General features: G+C 45.6%; 1 protein-coding gene across 2 annotated transcripts in view; it reads right to left on the bottom strand.

Moving 5' to 3' along the window:
- GPC4 (glypican 4) overlaps window positions 1-17,183 on the bottom strand; it is a 67,027-nt gene that overhangs the window by 26,936 nt on the left and 22,908 nt on the right. For both annotated transcript variants that reach the window (XM_064426653.1, XM_064426654.1), the window contains exon 2: window positions 9,756-9,914. In XM_064426653.1, coding sequence (XP_064282723.1) covers window positions 9,756-9,914 — 159 coding nt within the window. The remainder of the gene's footprint in view (window positions 1-9,755; window positions 9,915-17,183) is intronic.

The following is a 17,183-nucleotide window of genomic DNA, read 5'->3' as shown; positions in this document are numbered from 1 at the left end:
AAATTGTAAGAAAGTTAGGATGTGACATATGTGCCATCTCTGCAATAAAAATCCTGGGGAAAAACGTCTCTGCTTTTGAACAAATCATTCTTTCAAAGAGCAAATTGAGAAACATAACCATAGTTACTTGGAAATTTCCTTTTTTCAGATAATAAAATGTTGTACCTCTCTGGAGCTTGAGGGCAGACCAGCCCTGCCAGTAACCCAGTGCAGGAGAGCACTGCATCTCCCCAAGGTGCTTCCACATGACATCTAGATTCCACTGCCAGAATAATTCAAAACAATCTTTCTTCCAAATTGCAGATACATGAGCTAATTGAAGAAACACACTCACTCCACCCACTGCAAGACAGAGTGAACCCCACCTCCAGACAATACATCTACTTCTTTTGACTTTCAGACCCAATATATTTTTGCTCTTGCATGCACAGCTGCCACCTGAAAATATTCTTTTTTGTTGGTTTGGTTTTCTAAAAGTAAGAAAGGATGCAATGTTTTCCTATTCCTTGCGCTAACGTTTTCAGATATTTCAAGAGTGGGATTTTCATACAAGAAATGAATTAAATGAATGGACTCCTCATGCTTTTGCTGAGGAGTCCAGTGCTGCAGGGCACAGTCCTACCTAAATCAAAGGCAGCTCCTGGAAATGAGATGAACACATCAAAGGGGCACATTCCCCTTCACCCACAGACAGATTTGGCACTTCCATACATGCACTGGCAACAAAGGAAAAAGCAGAAAACACTGCCTGGTCTGAGCTGCCACCAGCTGCCCTGTGTCAGCATCCCAGCACTGGTGTCCTCAGCCTCCCCAGCCCTGCCCCAGGCAGAGTCCTCAGGGCTGAATCCAGAGCTGACCACAGCAGGAGTGCAAAGCTGTGCTCCCAATTTCTTTATCTTCAGGAGCAAAACACATTTATTTCAGGGAATTCTTTCACACAGAGAGGCACAGTGCTCCACACTTACTGCTCTTGTAGCCACTGCAAAGAGTCAAATCAGCAGTGACCCAGGGCTCAGCACCTAAAACCCCCACGTTTTATAGAACACAGGAAACCTCAACTGCAGTGCAAAAAAGGGTCAAGTCTTATCCAAGAGTTCAGCAAGGCTGCCGAGCCAATGTGCTGGCTACAGACACCCATCTGTTGCCCATGTTCAGGTGGGCTGGGGCCCTTCCAGAAGGACACCAGGGCTCCTTTCTGCTCTCAAAAACCCTTCTGCTCCCAAAAGCCACCAGACATGCTGCATTTCCCATGTACCAGGTTTCCTTAGTTAAGAGCTGAGTTTTCAATTGGTCTTATTCTGTTTGATGTTGGCAAATCAACTACACAAACAGATCCCAGGTAGACGTGCAATTACTAAACCACCTTAAAAAACAAATAAAATCAGGTTCAAGCACGCATATGGAACATGCTGAATTTTTATGGGCACAATTAATTAGTTTCAGATAATTTGCCACCCAGCATTTTGAGCATACTCTTAATATATTGTCCAGATTATGATTAATTAAGGACCGTCTGTCTTAGCAAAACCTTTAATTTGCTTGTCTGTATAGACAATTATGCTTTCTAGTGTGTACAAGTGAACACTGCCACAAAGAGATTAATTATATTTTCTCCTTAAAAGGTTTACTCATAAAATGTCCACAACAGCAAGATGGATTCCCAGACAATGCTCCTGCCCAAGCCACAGTCCCACAGGCTGTGCTGTGGATGGGCTGGCTCCATCCCTGGGTTTTCCAGAGGTGCAGATGCAAACTCCACCCTGCAGCTGCTCCTACTGTCTAAAGCAAAATCCAATCCAGACAGATAAATGGAATTTGGGAGAAAAGAGACAAATGTTTCCCAGCTCTCTTCACCTGGAGGCTGAAGCCGTCCACAGCCATGCCACCTAGTCCAAAGGGAGAAAAGTAATTATTTTTTTCTGAATGTGCTTCATTATTTTTAATATGCCTTCACTTCCTTTATTGCATATACAGCATTTGTAATTTCCACCAGGGAAAAACAAATCCTAGCTTAACAACCTTTTTCCGGAAGTGTTGAGAAACCGATGAACACATAGTGTTAACACATTTATTGAATATGAACTCAGAAGGGCAGGGCAGATCTACAAGCTGTTTATCTGTCCTGTTTTCAAACATGTGTTAGCACTTATTGACATGGGAAGAACTCTTTCACAGGGCTTGAAGAAGTACAGGCTTAAATCTTGCCAGTGTCACAGCAACAGCCACAATATGTGAGCACTGCAGAGCTGGGAAGAACAACATCTCCCTGAACTTTGCTTGATTAGTGAAAGTCAAGACAACATAAACAACTAGGTCACAGTCTCATAGGTTAAAAAAAAAAAAAAAACAAACACAAAAAAACCCAAGTTATCTAGAAGTTCTGGTTTCTGGAGCACTGTGGGGCTAGTGGAGTCCAGAAGAGCAGGGCAAGATGACACACAGCACTGGGTAGCACCATCAATCACACTGACACTGAGCTTGCTAGAGATTAAGGAGCAATGAAGGAAAGGACAATGTGGAGATGGCTGTCTGTGATCCAAGAAACAAACAGCAGCACATTGCATCCTGCTGTACATACCAGCCATCCCATGAACTAGGAAAAACAGTGAGAAATGGCCTTGGTCCCCTCTTAGTCCATCCTGCTCTGCCACATCCTTGCAGCAGGATGAGCCCAGACTCCAGAGCCTCCTCATTCCTGGTTTCAGGGACTGTCACTGCTCACACATCCCATTTTTGGTCAACTACGCTGAGTTTTCTCCCCCTGCTTCCATGTTGCCTCCTTCCCAAGCAGCAGGTCCATCATTCCCAGCACTTCCATCCCCCTCCTTGCAACAACTCTTCCTCAATGTACCTCCTGGCAGCTGTTTCTTCTTCCTCCGTTATTTGCTCTTCCCTCTACTCCCCCAGTGCCTAATTTTCACTGCACCCATTCCTCAATCTCTTCAGCCACACCTGTGATTTCTCAGGTGCTTCATCTTCACCTCACATCCATCTGGTACCAATACACCAAGATCCCAGCCCAAACTGCACCTGCAAGTGAGCTCCTTCAGGCTGCCTCCCACACTCTCCCAACGCAAAGGAACTTTTTGGGACACTCACTAAGGTATTTCACAGGTACATGCTTTCCCAAGCCTCCCTCCCTACTGCTGTCAGCATGTGAGGAGGGCCTGCACTACTCAACAGTGGGGATGTCTTTCCTGCTCCCATTACCTCAGTTACCCTCATCTCATTACACTCGCACAGAGAGCTCTTCCAGCTGGGGCTGCCTCTTCTTTGTTCAGCCAGCATGTGAGTGGCTGGACACTAAGACATTACAGTACATTAAACACTGATAAAGTAGCTCCAGCCCTGCACCAGTGGGTTATCACACCCCCAAGCCAAACCACCACCACCAAAATGAGCAGCAGCCACCAGGACTATGAACATAGGCTTGGTGGCTCCTTTGTGCAGGAAGGAGGAAGAGAGAGTTAATTTTAAACAGACAAACAATAGCTCATTGACTGGTTGACATCAATTAGTAACCAGAGAGCAACAGGCACGTTTCCTGTAGCCATGTACAAAGCCTGTTGCCTGCATCTTTGCTTTTGGGAAAAAAAGCCAGAAGGATAAGAGCAGTTTACCTGTGACCTTAAGAGCAGGACTGCTTTGACCTGAGATCAATAAAAGTGTTTCATCCCCCCAAGCCCATATACAAACTGCTTTTTCCCCTTGCTGAAGTCTTTGCTGTTACAAGATCTAATATCTTTTTTTCCCCCCTCTCCTAATCAACAGGGCAGGAACCCCCTTCACTTCACCCTATGAGACTTCCTATTTCTGTGGTAACTTGAACTTGACCTTAGGATCTTTCCAAGCATCCCAAAAGAGAGGTCTGGTTCTCACCACTGTCAGAAAAGCATAACCCTTCTCAATGAACAAAACTAAAAATCATGGTGGTGTACGTACCTCCTTAAAAACCTCCAGATGGAGAGGAGCCAGTTGAACAAAAACAAAGAATAAACAAACTTCCAAGGCACAGACAGCAGACAATTTGTTTCATTGCTGTTGCACTGAGTGGGAAAGCACAAACAAAAAGCCCACAAGTGGGATTTTCTAAAGGAAGTGTGTTGGTGGTTTCTCCCTCCAGCTTCTCCTCAGTGACTCCCTCCCTATCCTTGGGAAGCAACAATCTGAAACCAAGTCCAAAGGATTGCCTCTCCACAACAGCTTCTTTGAGGTCAACTTTCCCAACATCTTCTGCCCTGGTTGGTGTGAGGTTTGGGGCCATCCATTTGTGGGGAGGGCAGAACAAGGCTGCACCTTCACCTCACTGTGAGTGGGTGCAAAGACCAAACCACCCTATTATTTGTGCCTTAACGATGCCATGGTCATCAGTGCCCTCACCTGAACGTGGGTGGCAAGGGGAGAGCTCTTCCCACCACTCAGGTTTGTTCAGAAGCTCAAACTCCACACAGCTGTGGCACAGCAGAGGTCCACCACTCAGTGCTCCAGCTGTGCCAACACACCTGGAGCTGCCTCCTGCAGATATGAATGTGCTGGCAGCCAGCACTGACCCCATGGTTCTGGGTGCCACAGACATGGGGGGACCCTGCCAAAGGAGCAGGATGAGGGCCCAGGTCTCTGCTCCTACAGGCAGTTTCCAGTAAAAGAGTTAATGTGAGATGAAGGTCCCCAAAGGGCAGTTATTTTGGTAAGGCAGAGCACCCCGATGGGCTGCCAAATTCTAACTATAGGAGCAGCAGGCTGGGCACCTGTGGGGCTCATCTTTCACTGTTTGCCTCCACACTGCCTGAAGCAGCAGAAAGGAGACCACCAAAAGCTTTCTCTTGTCCCCTCTGTGTCCTTCCCAGTTATTAATACATCCCAGCTATGTATCCCACTGCACCAGCACACCTCCCTGAGAACTCGTACCTGGAGACAGCAACTGGAAGCAAAGGGTTACCTGAACAATAAAAAACTAAATTCTGAAACTGCAGGCTTTTTCCTGCAGTTTCAGCAGAGCTTGGAAGCAATTTGGCCAATGTTCTTCTGACCAGTCTCTTGGACTCAGCCGCATGCCAGTTACTGGAAGAAATTCATGTACCCAGGAGTAACTCAGGGCTCACACTTTGGTCAAGGGCACCCTGGGATGCTTCAAAGATGCTCATCATGATCACACTTTGTACCTGTAGCAACCCTGCCCAATACAAACATGGAGCCCACAAACAGGAATCCCTCTCCAGCCCCTCAGCCTGCTCCTTGTACAGCAGAGGGGTTGTGTGTACCACGAACTCAGGGACCCCTGGCCAGCTCTTTCTTCTTGGATTTGGTTTCTTTCCACTTACTGTCCCCAAAGGGTTTCCTTTTACACTTCTGTATTTGTTTTATCTTAAATGCTAATGGAAAATCCAGAGAGATTGGATCAGAAATGGAACTCCTGGCATTTAATCGCTTCCCAGATGCTGGCGTGGGCTGCACCATTTGATACAACTCCTTCTGTCATCTGGGCATTGGGAACACCAAACCTGCTGCCAGCCCAGCCCAGAGACAGACCCCTCACACACTTCCCTCCTGTACAATGAGGGCTGCAGAAGTTTGCTGCCTTGCCTAAGTCTGGAGCAAAACAGAAAGGGACACAACTTGGTTTAAAGTGCAACAAGTGAAGTGCTTGTGAAATACAGGGGCAGGAGAAACAAGGAGCTTGTGGGACTCAGCTGCCCCTCTATTTTTTCCCCCCAGAAAAGGGCTTAGCACAACAGTTACATCTTCCAAGAGATTCAGGATGTGTCTTTAAAAAGTGAAAAGTAAGAACATCTTATCTAGGAAGCAACGGAACAGCGGAAACACTGCAGAAGAGTTATGGGCTATGTCCTGTCCTGGCTCCAATTCCTCAAAACAGCTGAGCAGTTTCCCCAAAGCACTGTTGGCTAGCACAGACCCTGGCGTGGAAAACTTCAGCCTCAAAGGGCAAAAGAGGTGAAAGTTCGAATTTAATACATGGAACTGAGCATTTATGCAGTCTTAATGTCACTATTAATTCTAATAATGTTATTAATCCCTAAAAGAGTGAAGGGGAGGGCACTAAGTTGTGAAGATAAGACAAGGCACAAGGGATTTTATTTTAAAAAAGGGAGGGGGTACTTAAATCCCTAACTGCTATAGCTGCTTCTATGGCATGAGATGTCACCACAGTCAGTTCCAGCTTTCCCATGAATGTCATTGTCACAGAGGGAAACTTCCATGGCCAGAAAATTTTACCCACTAATTTCTCAGCGAAGCCCATAAACATATCTGAGATTAACCAGCAAATTTTCACCTCTAAAATAATTTAGCAATGGTGAATCCAACAACTCACAAAGTATTTTTTATTTTAACAAAAAAGCATTTCCCTTGCTGCTGAAAATACATCTCTTACTGGCATCAGGCTAGGGGTTTAAATTACAACAGGAGAGACCTCCAGGGGCACACATACCTGTACTGTAAGCAAATATTTAGACAGGATATGTAAGATATGGGACTCCTGAGCTCACAAGTTCTCCCAGTGCCTGCAAACCAAATATGCACAGGAGGATCTGATGCTGTCACATAATGCACTGGGAGCTGAAATGACTCCTGGACAGCCCTTGGGGGATGGATAATCAGCAGACTGTTCCATGCTCCTGATTAAAGAGGAGATAATCCATTTCTGTGCAGCTTTGGTGTCAGATCAGAGCAATTCTGGCAACAGTTCCAACAGCACACAGCACTCCAGCAACAGCTGATGCAAACACTCCAGAAGCCACAGGGCATCCCAGCCTCCATCCAAAGGATGTGCCGCCACTTGGACTGTCCTGAGCAGCAACTGCTGCAAAGGTCAAGCACATAACGGAGGCAGGACAGGTTTGCCTCTCCTCCCAGAGCTGAATGTCAAGGCTGAGAGATTAGCAGCCATGGAACCCACAACAAAGATTTCCAAAGGGCTGGAGGACAGGGTTTGCTGCACCCTGGAGTGGCCGATCGCAGCCCGGGGATGTGTCACCCCTCAAGAGAAGTGTCCACTCCATCTGAAGTGAATTTGGTCACTGGAATAACTCATCCTGCCTACTCAGTCACTCTTGCACAGCTGTAGAACAGAGGATTTCATGTTAAACTGAGGTAGGTAGGTGTACAGCTAATTTTTGCCAGTTTTATTTCCATTTAAATGGATTTAGCTACAAGTGATAAAGAAGGCCTGAAGAGCTGCAAATAGTAAAATCAGAGCTTGGGTCCATGCAGAAGAGCAGATCTGGAAGGGATTGTGTCCTTTTCCAGTCTCATCCCTAAGGATCAGGATAAATATATGGGTCTCCATTGCCTCAACTTCCTGTAGTTTGGGTACATTAGATCAAAAAGTGTGGGATAAATCATGCTGGGCAAGAGGAACTCAAATGTGCAGGACACAACTGACCACAGCTGATCTGATGACCAAGCACCAAGACCAAAGGAAGGAAATGCCATCCCACAAGCAGCCAAACATACAACAGCGGGCTCTTAAACAAAACACAGCAGTCTAGGGCATGGAACTCCAACATTTTTACAGAAGAGCCTGAGGACCTCAGTGAGGAGACTCCTCAACCTGCTCCAGCAACCAGGAGGAAGGAAGGTGTGCCTTCAACCTCCACGTGACAGGGCTGGAGGGAGAGAGGCAGTCATGATTAAAAGCCTCCCAAGAGGTAAATGATGCAGGGTGGTAATCAGCTCATCTCTACTTCCACCCCAGGTAAGATTAAAAAAATCCCCAAATCAGCTTTGTCTGCAGCAAATGAAGATTTAGTTCTGATATTAGCACTCAAAGACAGAGTCATTAGGCTTTGGGACAGGCTGAGGAGGTTGCCAATTCTCCTTCTTTAGTTTCAGTTGAGGTAGAGACACACCCTTGAGGGACAGGCCAGGCACACTAAACCCAGCTTTCAGGAACAGCTGAACAACACCATCCCCTTCCAGACTTGCCAGTCAAGGACTTCCCAGGCTAAAGTGAGAGTGAGACCAGCACAGAATATATTCTGAGAGGCTGACAGGAGAACCACAGAGCACAGGCAGAATAGCCTGTGCACACTTCTTCCAAAGCTCAGCTGTTTTGAAGCCCTATGCTTTGACAGGCATCCATCTCAGCTTGGCTTAATGTCCCCCTGCCCTCACACAGCCCTGCAGCCATCCCTCCCCCCACAAAGGGGCAGATGCACCTCTCAGGATGTCAGGGATGCTCCTGCAGCGACCCGTGCATGCTCTTTGTTTCCAATGCAGCCTTTCAAAAAGCCTCCTCGTTCATTTAAGGTGAAGCAGATGCTGCTCCTCTGGTCTCTTTGAACGGGCTTATCTACGGGCTGGATTTCATTAAGTGTCTTGTTCTGCATTTAATAAGCTTGCAAGTCTAGACACTTTGGTTCTCCCTCTATCACCCCTTTGGTGTACCAGCAGGTAGAGACAACAGAGGTTAAGAGGGAAATATTTAGCCAGCAGATTTAGATGCTATCAAGATGATTGCATAATTCTACTTTGACTCACTGCAATTTCATACCCAGGGATTTTTTTCTCTCACCCCAGTGCCAATCCCTTTTGAAAGTAAGAGGCTGCTACCTGCTGTAGTGGTGCAGAGGAGGTTGCTAGGAGGTTCAAGGCATGAACTCTGGGATATTCATAGAAAACTCACGTTGAACCAATGACCAAACAGGGGAATAAAAGTCCAGAGGAGCTGCGTGGGGGAACTGTCCTTTACCACAGAGTGTGCTGGTGATGTACAAGCAGAACTGTGTGAGCAACCCAGTCCATTTGACTTGTCAAATACTTCCATATGCAGCTGGCTGTCACCTGACTCCCCCAGCCAACAAGGACAACCCAAGCAGCAGCCTGGCACCCTGCTCCTCCTGCCCAGATGCCCAGGCAAGAGGGGGTGCAGTGTAGGAGGGGGCTCCTTTGTAGGGGCACTGAGACACCTACAAAGCCCCACAGGAACCAACCAAGAGCTCAGAAGCAAACCAAGAAATGCCCTGGGACCTCAGCCAGGCGCTGTGCCTAGTGTCTAGGCATAGACTTCAGCTCTTTGCAGAGGTGCTCTCAAAGGAAAAGCACCTGGCTACAAGGTGGGCAGTGCTGGCTGTGTGCCAGCTACCTCCAAAGGGAGCTTCTTCCTGCAGCTCCCATGAGCCAGGCATGCCCTGTGGAGAGCCAGTCTGACAGGACACATGTGGACCCAAGGGCAATACCAAGACCAGTCATTTGCTTATCTGTCAGCAGTTAGCATCACTCCAGCGATGGGAACTCAGCCGAGACTTGTTCATTATGGTTCTGACCCCACATCACACTTGAACCCTCGGCCTCCACACAAAACCACTGTGTTTATCTGCTGCTCTGCTTAGCCCCAAAGGCTAAAAGTGAGATGGATACAAATCCTGTGGGCTCACAACGTGCTGGGAAAGAGCAGCATTGTTGTGGATCGGGGCTGCGAGACGTGCACGTTACAATTACGCGCGCTGCGGGGATGTACCAACAAAACCAACTGCAATCTTACATTAGAGCAAAATGGCTTTTCAAAAGATTAATCAGAAAGAAAGATCTCTCTCTTTGGGAAACAAGCAGCCATAATCAGCAAATACTTCTCTCTCACAGGATTGCAAAACAAGGCATGCTCTGCCCTCTGAGCCGAGTCATGAACTTTCCCAGCAAAGGGGGAGACAGAGCAGAAAAACTGCACAGAAACAACAGGATGGGGATTTTTCACATTTTTATCCCAAGGAAAGCAAGTTCAAGGTCTCTGCACTTACCATCAAACTTCTTGTATCGGGAACTAAACATGTTTTGTAGGTGATTGCTAAGCTCTACGACAGCGTTTCTGAAGTCGTGTTTACTCTGCTGACTGTACTTCTCCTCCATTTCTTGAGAGCAGCATGTGTAGCCTTGCGAGCAGACTTTCAAGTGGTCACCTGAAAAGCAGAGAAGAAAATATCCCAAGTTAAAAGGACTCTCTATGCCAGAGAAAAGAGGTCTCATGAGGCAGGGTGTGTGAAGATTTGCAGCACCATTTACTTGCAAGGAGATCCCCCGCTGCGAGCACTGGGCCAAGCACATCAAAACCTGATTACTTAGGAAACTTTACAGCAACACTTGTAAAAAAACTTGTCTTTCTAAAAGAACACTAAAAAGTGTCTTCTTACTTATTCAGTTAATAAACAGAATAAACAAGTACTCATTCTGTACAATAGAATGTGAAGAACCAGAAAATTGATCTTTATATAGATATATTGTATATGGTAACTTGTATGAAGTTTTTGCTAATTATTTTAAATATTTCCACAGTTCATTCAGTTAATACACAACATCAGTGGCAATGGCCCCTTTTGTCCAGATAAGTGCTTTTTTCTTCACCCCTCCCCAGTCCAATTATCAGAGGAGAAGGAGTCTCTCTCAGAAGCACGGATGTCACTGACACTAAATTATACTTGCTTTATGCAATGGCTCATGAAAACGCTTCATATTTCCTAGCTCCTAATTCTGCAGTTTTCTGTCATCATCCTGGAGGAAACAGGGGGTTTGTTTTTGGAGACTTCAAACAGATATTTTTTCCTTAAGATAATTCTTTCCTAAGAGTCATCTGGTCATCACTCATCTGGCTGACTTGGTCAGAGTGATCATCACCAAGTGTTTCAGTATCTGCAACAGCTCCATTTCAAAACCTCTCAGACAATCTGGACATAGGATCTGGACCCATGTAATCTTTCTGCTTTTTGATGCCTTGCAGCAGTGTGGGATGAAGCTGTCCTCTGCCAGCACCACCCGTAAAATCCCACTGTCAAGTTTTGGGGGCCAAGATAAACCCTTGGCACAGCAGTCCTCAGCTCCAGCCCTCTGACAGACCCCACAACGCAGCACCAACACAAAGCAGGTGGGCTGATGCCTAAGTGGTTCAAATTTGGGCAAACTGTGCAAATCTTTGTCAACACAGAAGATACGATCAAAACAAGCAGTCAGGATGAGAAACTCATGTTTCCAAGTAAGATGGTATTTTAGAAGACACAGCCAACATGTAAGCTGCTGCCTTCTCTCCCATTTCACACCCTGCTGCCAGACCTTATCCTTCATTCAGAGGAAACAGATGGAGAAGGGAAAGCTCTTCCCTGCCTGCTCCCACCCTGGAAGTCACCAAGGACCTCCAACCACCGTGGAGGTTCACAGAATCACTGTCAGAGCTAAAAAGGACTTGTCAGCCCCCAAGCAGAAAATAACATCTTCCTGACAGGCAGTGCACCACACGTTTAAGGAAGAGCCATCCTTCCTACCTGCTAGAGCATCAACACTGGCTTTAGAGAAACAAAAGCAGGTTTTGGGCAGTTCAAAGCCTGCCCATGGTTAACACAGCAGGTTGATGCTCTCCCTGCCTCATGCAAGATTTCTCAACAATGCCTTTAGCCCAGGTAGGGAATCTTTCTCTCACTGTGCATGACTTCCTAGCCCAGAAAGGTTAGTGTCTCTCTCCTTACAGACACTTCAGGGCCATCTTAAAAAAACTACACAAATACTTTTATCTCTCTCTATATATATAGTTCCTAAGAACCTCTCCTCCTAAAACCTATTTCCCTGTTGTGCTACAGGGTTTGTTTGTTTTCTGTGGCATTAGAGAGAGACCTTGACCAGCAGATAATTCTGACACAGCTAATTTATTGCACAAGACTATCCACTGCTCTTCAATTACAGAAAGCTCAAAGTCTGCTACGGGAAGCAGGACTGCTTAAGCACAGTGTTGGGGAAAACACAGAAAAATGTCACTGACTCCTTACAGATATGTCCTTTTTCCCCAGACTAATTCTTTCTGTCTCAGAGGAGCACCTCCAGCACCAAATACACAGCTCCAAGAGAGGCAGCTCCAGGTAGCTTCGTAAGTCATTTAAAAAACAAAAAGGGGTACACCCAGATTTTCAGACCCTGCCCACTAATCCATCCTGCAACACACCTGGGCCCTCCTCTCTGAGCCCACCCTACCAGCAAGCATCAAAATAAGAAAGTGCCCAAGCATCACTGCTTTATTGCACCTTGAATCTCTGCTCCAATTCCAATACAGGACTAAGGAGTCTGACACACACAAACCATGAATAGCAGCAAAGCTAATTCAGACCTACTGATAGCAGGATTTCTTTTCCTAGTCACACTTCACAGACACTTCTGAAGTTGTCCACAGATGCCCTGTGATCTCTCATACAGTGGTTTTAACTTCTCCAATTTATTTATTATAAAAAAAGGCCCAGTACTTCACAAATACAGGTATCTGTTTCAAATCTATTAACATTATTGAACTACAGTTACCATCCAACCTAATGTTACAAAGCAAAATCATTTCCTCTAATCCCCTTTGTCCCAGATTTGACAGTGCCTCCCCAGGACACACGTGCAAAGCCAAGCAAGAGCACTACTGACAGTAAATCAAGCTTGCACAGATCCCATTTGGTTGATCATTAAGAAATAATGCTCCAAAATGTAACTCAGACATTCAAAAATGAATGACCAAGCAATCTAATTATGGAAGATATTTCTCAGTCATGTCAGCACTATGTGGTCTTGGCTCATGATCAAGAATTAGCTCTGTCTGGAGCTGAAGAGCTCTGGCTACTCAGTGCTAATCATAGGAGGATGCACTCTGCTACTCAGCATTTAAAAAACAGAAAGTTTAGGTCTGTGGGCTGCTTTTCTTGCAGTTTTCTTATGTGGGAGATGCCACTGGAAAGTCGCTGAAGACACTGGGGACCCCAGCTTTCCCACACAGAGGTTTGTCCCTAGCACAACAGCATCCCTAAGAATACATCCAAACAACACTGGCACAGTGTGTGAGAGAAATCTCATGTCTGGCCTTTTAAATCTGCTAGCAGAGCTGATCCATCCAAGGGACTCATCCGACTCAGACAGACCCTGATGCAGGACATCATCAAACAGCTTTCAAACACCACGGTGCTACAAGCAGGGGAATGGAGGGGATGAAGGCTGCAGAGCTCCATGTCAGCACAGAGCAGGTATGAACACACAAACACGGACCTGGAGCCAAGATAAAGCCAACACCCTTTGTCAAACTGGCAGTGAACTCCTCTAAGGAAAATGAGTGAAAAATATGTGTTTTTAGGCATACTTAGCAGAGATCTAATGTTTATGTATTATGTAGAGAACGCTCATGGTGTGCACTCACTGTCAAGGACACATTAGGCAATAATTATTCCCCAAGTTAAAACTCATCAAATAACGTCCATACAAGGCAACTTTTCATCTACTGTTCAGTGTGAAAACCTCAGCAGCTTTTGTAATTTATCACCATGTGAGCACAGCAAAAACATAACTCTGCCACAGCCTCCTTTCAAGTTAGGCTTTTTATTGAATTGTTTGGCAGGGTGTGCAATCATCACATCAGGGGCTGCATGGCAAAAAAGAGCTCAAGTAGCAGAGATTGACTCCAAATATCTACTGCATATGCACACCATCACCACAGCTTGACATGGATTTGCAGCAGATCTTTCTCATGGCCTGTTGCAGCAAGACTTTTCCTTACTTTATGATACATATGAGTACAGAGAGAGAAAAGAGGGAACATATTTGCTCCTTGCCTGGTTAACAGCACACCTCTGGGGAATGGAGGTGGTGTTTAAAGACAAATGTGATGGTACATGATGTTGCCATCTGTATATCCAAGCAAATGTGCTCAGAAAGGTAATCTTGCAAACTTATGATTTAAGCTATTACAGAAACACTGCATTTAGCAGACTCCAGGCACAAAGAGTTTCTTCTAAATCAAGTAACTATTTTGCAACGTGTTCAAAAAGAAGTTTTCATCAAATGAGTAAGTGAGCAGTGCAAACTAAAGGACTACATGATACTGAAAAGCAGTGCTCTTTATCAAACAATTTCCCAAGACCTTTTCAAAATGCTGTTTCTGGATGTCTAGCATTCCTTCTAAGCCTGCTTCTCCTCACCTCAACCAAGTTCATACTTCAAGGACAGCTAACTGCAAAACTAGCTAAAGCTTCAGGAGCAGTTTACTGGGAGGCAAGGAGTGGATATTTCTTTAAAAGGCTCCCCACACAGCCCAGCCCCTCACTGGAGCTCAGCAAACAAGCCAGAAGTGGTTTATGGTCTGAGACGTTACTGCTGGACTTTGCTCCCATGTGAGAAATCAGGCTGGGGTAAGGCTGGGTGGTGGAGGAGCAGGAGGCAAACACTGCTGAGGACCTGAGAGCAGGGCCAGCATTTCAGCCTTGTGCTCTGCCCCTCCCCTCTAGCACACATGGACCTGTGTCATCTCTAAAGGAGTTTTATGACTTCCTCTGAACCAGCTACCAAAGGAATCCCGGACTGTAATGCCAGACCCTAATCCAATTTCACACTAGACTTGCCTTCTAATTATCACAGAATATTAGGCTTCCACCCATCATATATAATTGACATGCTACTGAGGCTTTACAAAACCCCCAACAAGGATGACAAGAAACACTAGCATCACCTCTGAGCACAGCTCCACTGCTCCAGCCCCGCATTAGCAAGGGCCAAGAAGAAGAAAGAAAAGCATGAGCTCGTGATTGACTCCGGCAGAGTCATCGAGACAGACACAGCTACTGAACTGTCCACTCAATCCAATCACCTTTGGTTTATCCAAAATACCAAAAATGCCCAGCTTTCCTGGCTACAAAATGATCTGGGGATGCTCAGCACCTTTGGGAATGGACCATGAACTCCTGTCCATCTTCAATGATGCTGCCGTAATCCTGGCAGGATGCTGGCACAGCCACAGCATAATCACTGCTCACACTGCTGTTAGAACCTGCTGACGAAGAGCACTACCAAAATGCACAGAGTATTGGTATTTCAATATTTCTAGGTGAAATTACACTAAGCTGTGTGTTTCTCCTTGGTGTGGAGCCTGGGCTCACTTTTGCTCCGTCCCTGAGTGGGACTCCTGGGATCAGTGGTTGCATGCAGGGCACCAGGAGGAAGAAGATAAGAAGATGGGGCTCTGCTCCAAAGTCCAGGTTGCCTGTGCTGTTGGGAAGAGATCCCTGCCATTGGCAGCTGGGTGGGACAAGGAACTCGCATAGCTTCTGCTATCAAACCACAGGAAGTAAAAGCAGTCCTCCTGTCCATGCCACTTTAGACTTTTGGGTGGCCCTGGCTGGTCCTGGCTCTTTGCTGAGCTCCTGCATCCAGCTTATTCTTCTCCCTGCCCAAAACTACCCAAGGCAGGGTAAAGGAGCGTGTCCTTACAAGTGGAAAACATCGCTCTGCTGCTTCCCAGATATTTGTCTATTTATTCATACACTGCCCTTTAATATAGTTGTTTGCAGTTGGTCTTGTGTTTTTGTTTGGGTTTGTTTGTTTCTTTCTTGTTTTCTTTTTTCCCCTTCTCTTCTGTGTAAAGTTGGTCTCAGAATTGCAGCAGGTTCCACAGTGCCTATTTTTGGATCCTGCAATAGAGAATTAATCTCTCTGGAAGTTAATTAACATGTCTCTTGTGTTCAAATTTATAGATTATATTATTGTTTGTATAAAGCCTGGGATATTTTTTTAAATTTTATTTTAAGTCGAAAACAGGAAATTGTGGCTGAATTCCACGAGCTTTGTTTCTTATTTGAGGAATTAAAAACATCTTTAGCTTTTGGGGTTTTTTAAAAAAAATTTGCTTGGGTCACAGCTGCCAGTTTGCATGCCTTTAGTGCTCTTACTGCTGTGGAACTCATGGAAATGGTAGCTCTGCTTTGTGTCCTGTTTTTGCTGCTTGTGCAAGCAGGAAAGCTTCACTTCTGTTGAGCCCCTGCATAGCTGATAACATTGGAAAGGGGGGATGGATGTTCAGGGGGTTTGGCCACACAGCCACAGTTCCAGTGCCTTGGGACAGTGCTGCTTGCATTGAAATGTGCCAGTGCCACCAGTTGGGAGAACAGAGGCTTCCCATGGTGGCGCAGCTCTTGGCTGAGGAGATCTGTCTTACCAAGTGCCTCCACAAAACCTTACCTCCTTCTGAGGATGTCTTACATCCTTCTGAGTTGCCTCTGTAATTTTTAGGGGTATTTTTCCACATAAAGGATGATCCTCAGAATCACAAGGGTCATCCACTGCCAGGTCTGGGACTTGCCAGTGGATGACCACCAGTCTGCTGGCACAAACAGGTGAGCCTGGGTGCATCTCACAAGAGCCTACTGTGTGGCTCTGAAATGTGCTTTTGTGCATTGACACTGGGATCAGCTGTGCTTGAAAAGGAAAAAATTACTGGAAAAGTGGTTGCCAGTGGCATATTCCTGCTTTTTCCCCCCTGTCTGTGTGTGGTGCCACCCAGCACTGGTGTGAGCATCCCTGGAGGTGCCTGGTGGAGGGTCTGGGGCATGCAGAGGGAGAGGGGCCAAAAACAGAGGGAGAAAATGTTTAGAAGGAAAAATATTCCAATTTAAATGACAGTGGTTATGACGGGATCAGTTTTGGTCAGAGGCTGCTTTTTTTTTGCAAATAGCAGAAAACTTTAAAATAAATACAAGCAAGCAGGTTTTTTGGCTTTGTTCTGCCTTTTTAGTAGGAAATTTGAGGAAAAAAAATAAGAGAAGTCTCACAATGAAAGTGACTGTCTCCCAGCCAGATCTCTTCTATTTGCTGTTCCTTGTGCCTGAGGCTTCAGTAATTCTGTGTATTTGCTGTCCCAAATGGATTCTCTTCCCTGCCACCCCTTTTGCCCCTTTTATTTGCATGAAATGATACTTGGTGAGATTTTTTTTTTATTACCCTGGTAAAATCTGCTGACCAATCTCTGTTGAATTTTGAAGTTTGCTGGCTGTATGCAACTTGTTTTTCCTGTGACTTTTACCCTTAGGTAAAGGTAAGAGTTACTGACTGCAGGTACTGGGCTTTTTACATGTTCTTTGGTAGCTGGTAGAGGGCTCAGTCGTCCTGGAGGTGGGTTGATCTATTACCTGTATCTAAGCTCCTCAGCAGAGAAGTGAGAAAAAAAGAACAATAACTTTCAGCATACCTTGTCCCTTGTATAACACCACTCACTTAGTGTGTGTAGGCAGATATGTTATGAGAAAACTATTTCATGCCTAAAGAATTTAGTGATAATAAAGAGAATTTGCATTTCCTAAGTTCTCACTCAGAGATACCATGGAGGGTTTTTTGGTTTTGTTTTTTTAATTAAGTAACAACTCTTGGTTTTCATTGAAGGTTTCTTTCTTAGCTAG

Source organism: Passer domesticus, chromosome 7 (assembly GCF_036417665.1).
Source record: "Passer domesticus isolate bPasDom1 chromosome 7, bPasDom1.hap1, whole genome shotgun sequence".
In the NCBI taxonomy this organism is placed as follows: Eukaryota; Metazoa; Chordata; class Aves; order Passeriformes; family Passeridae; genus Passer; species Passer domesticus.
The sequence above is the reverse complement of the archived record's forward strand: the minus strand, read 5'-3'. Positions and strand labels throughout refer to the sequence as shown.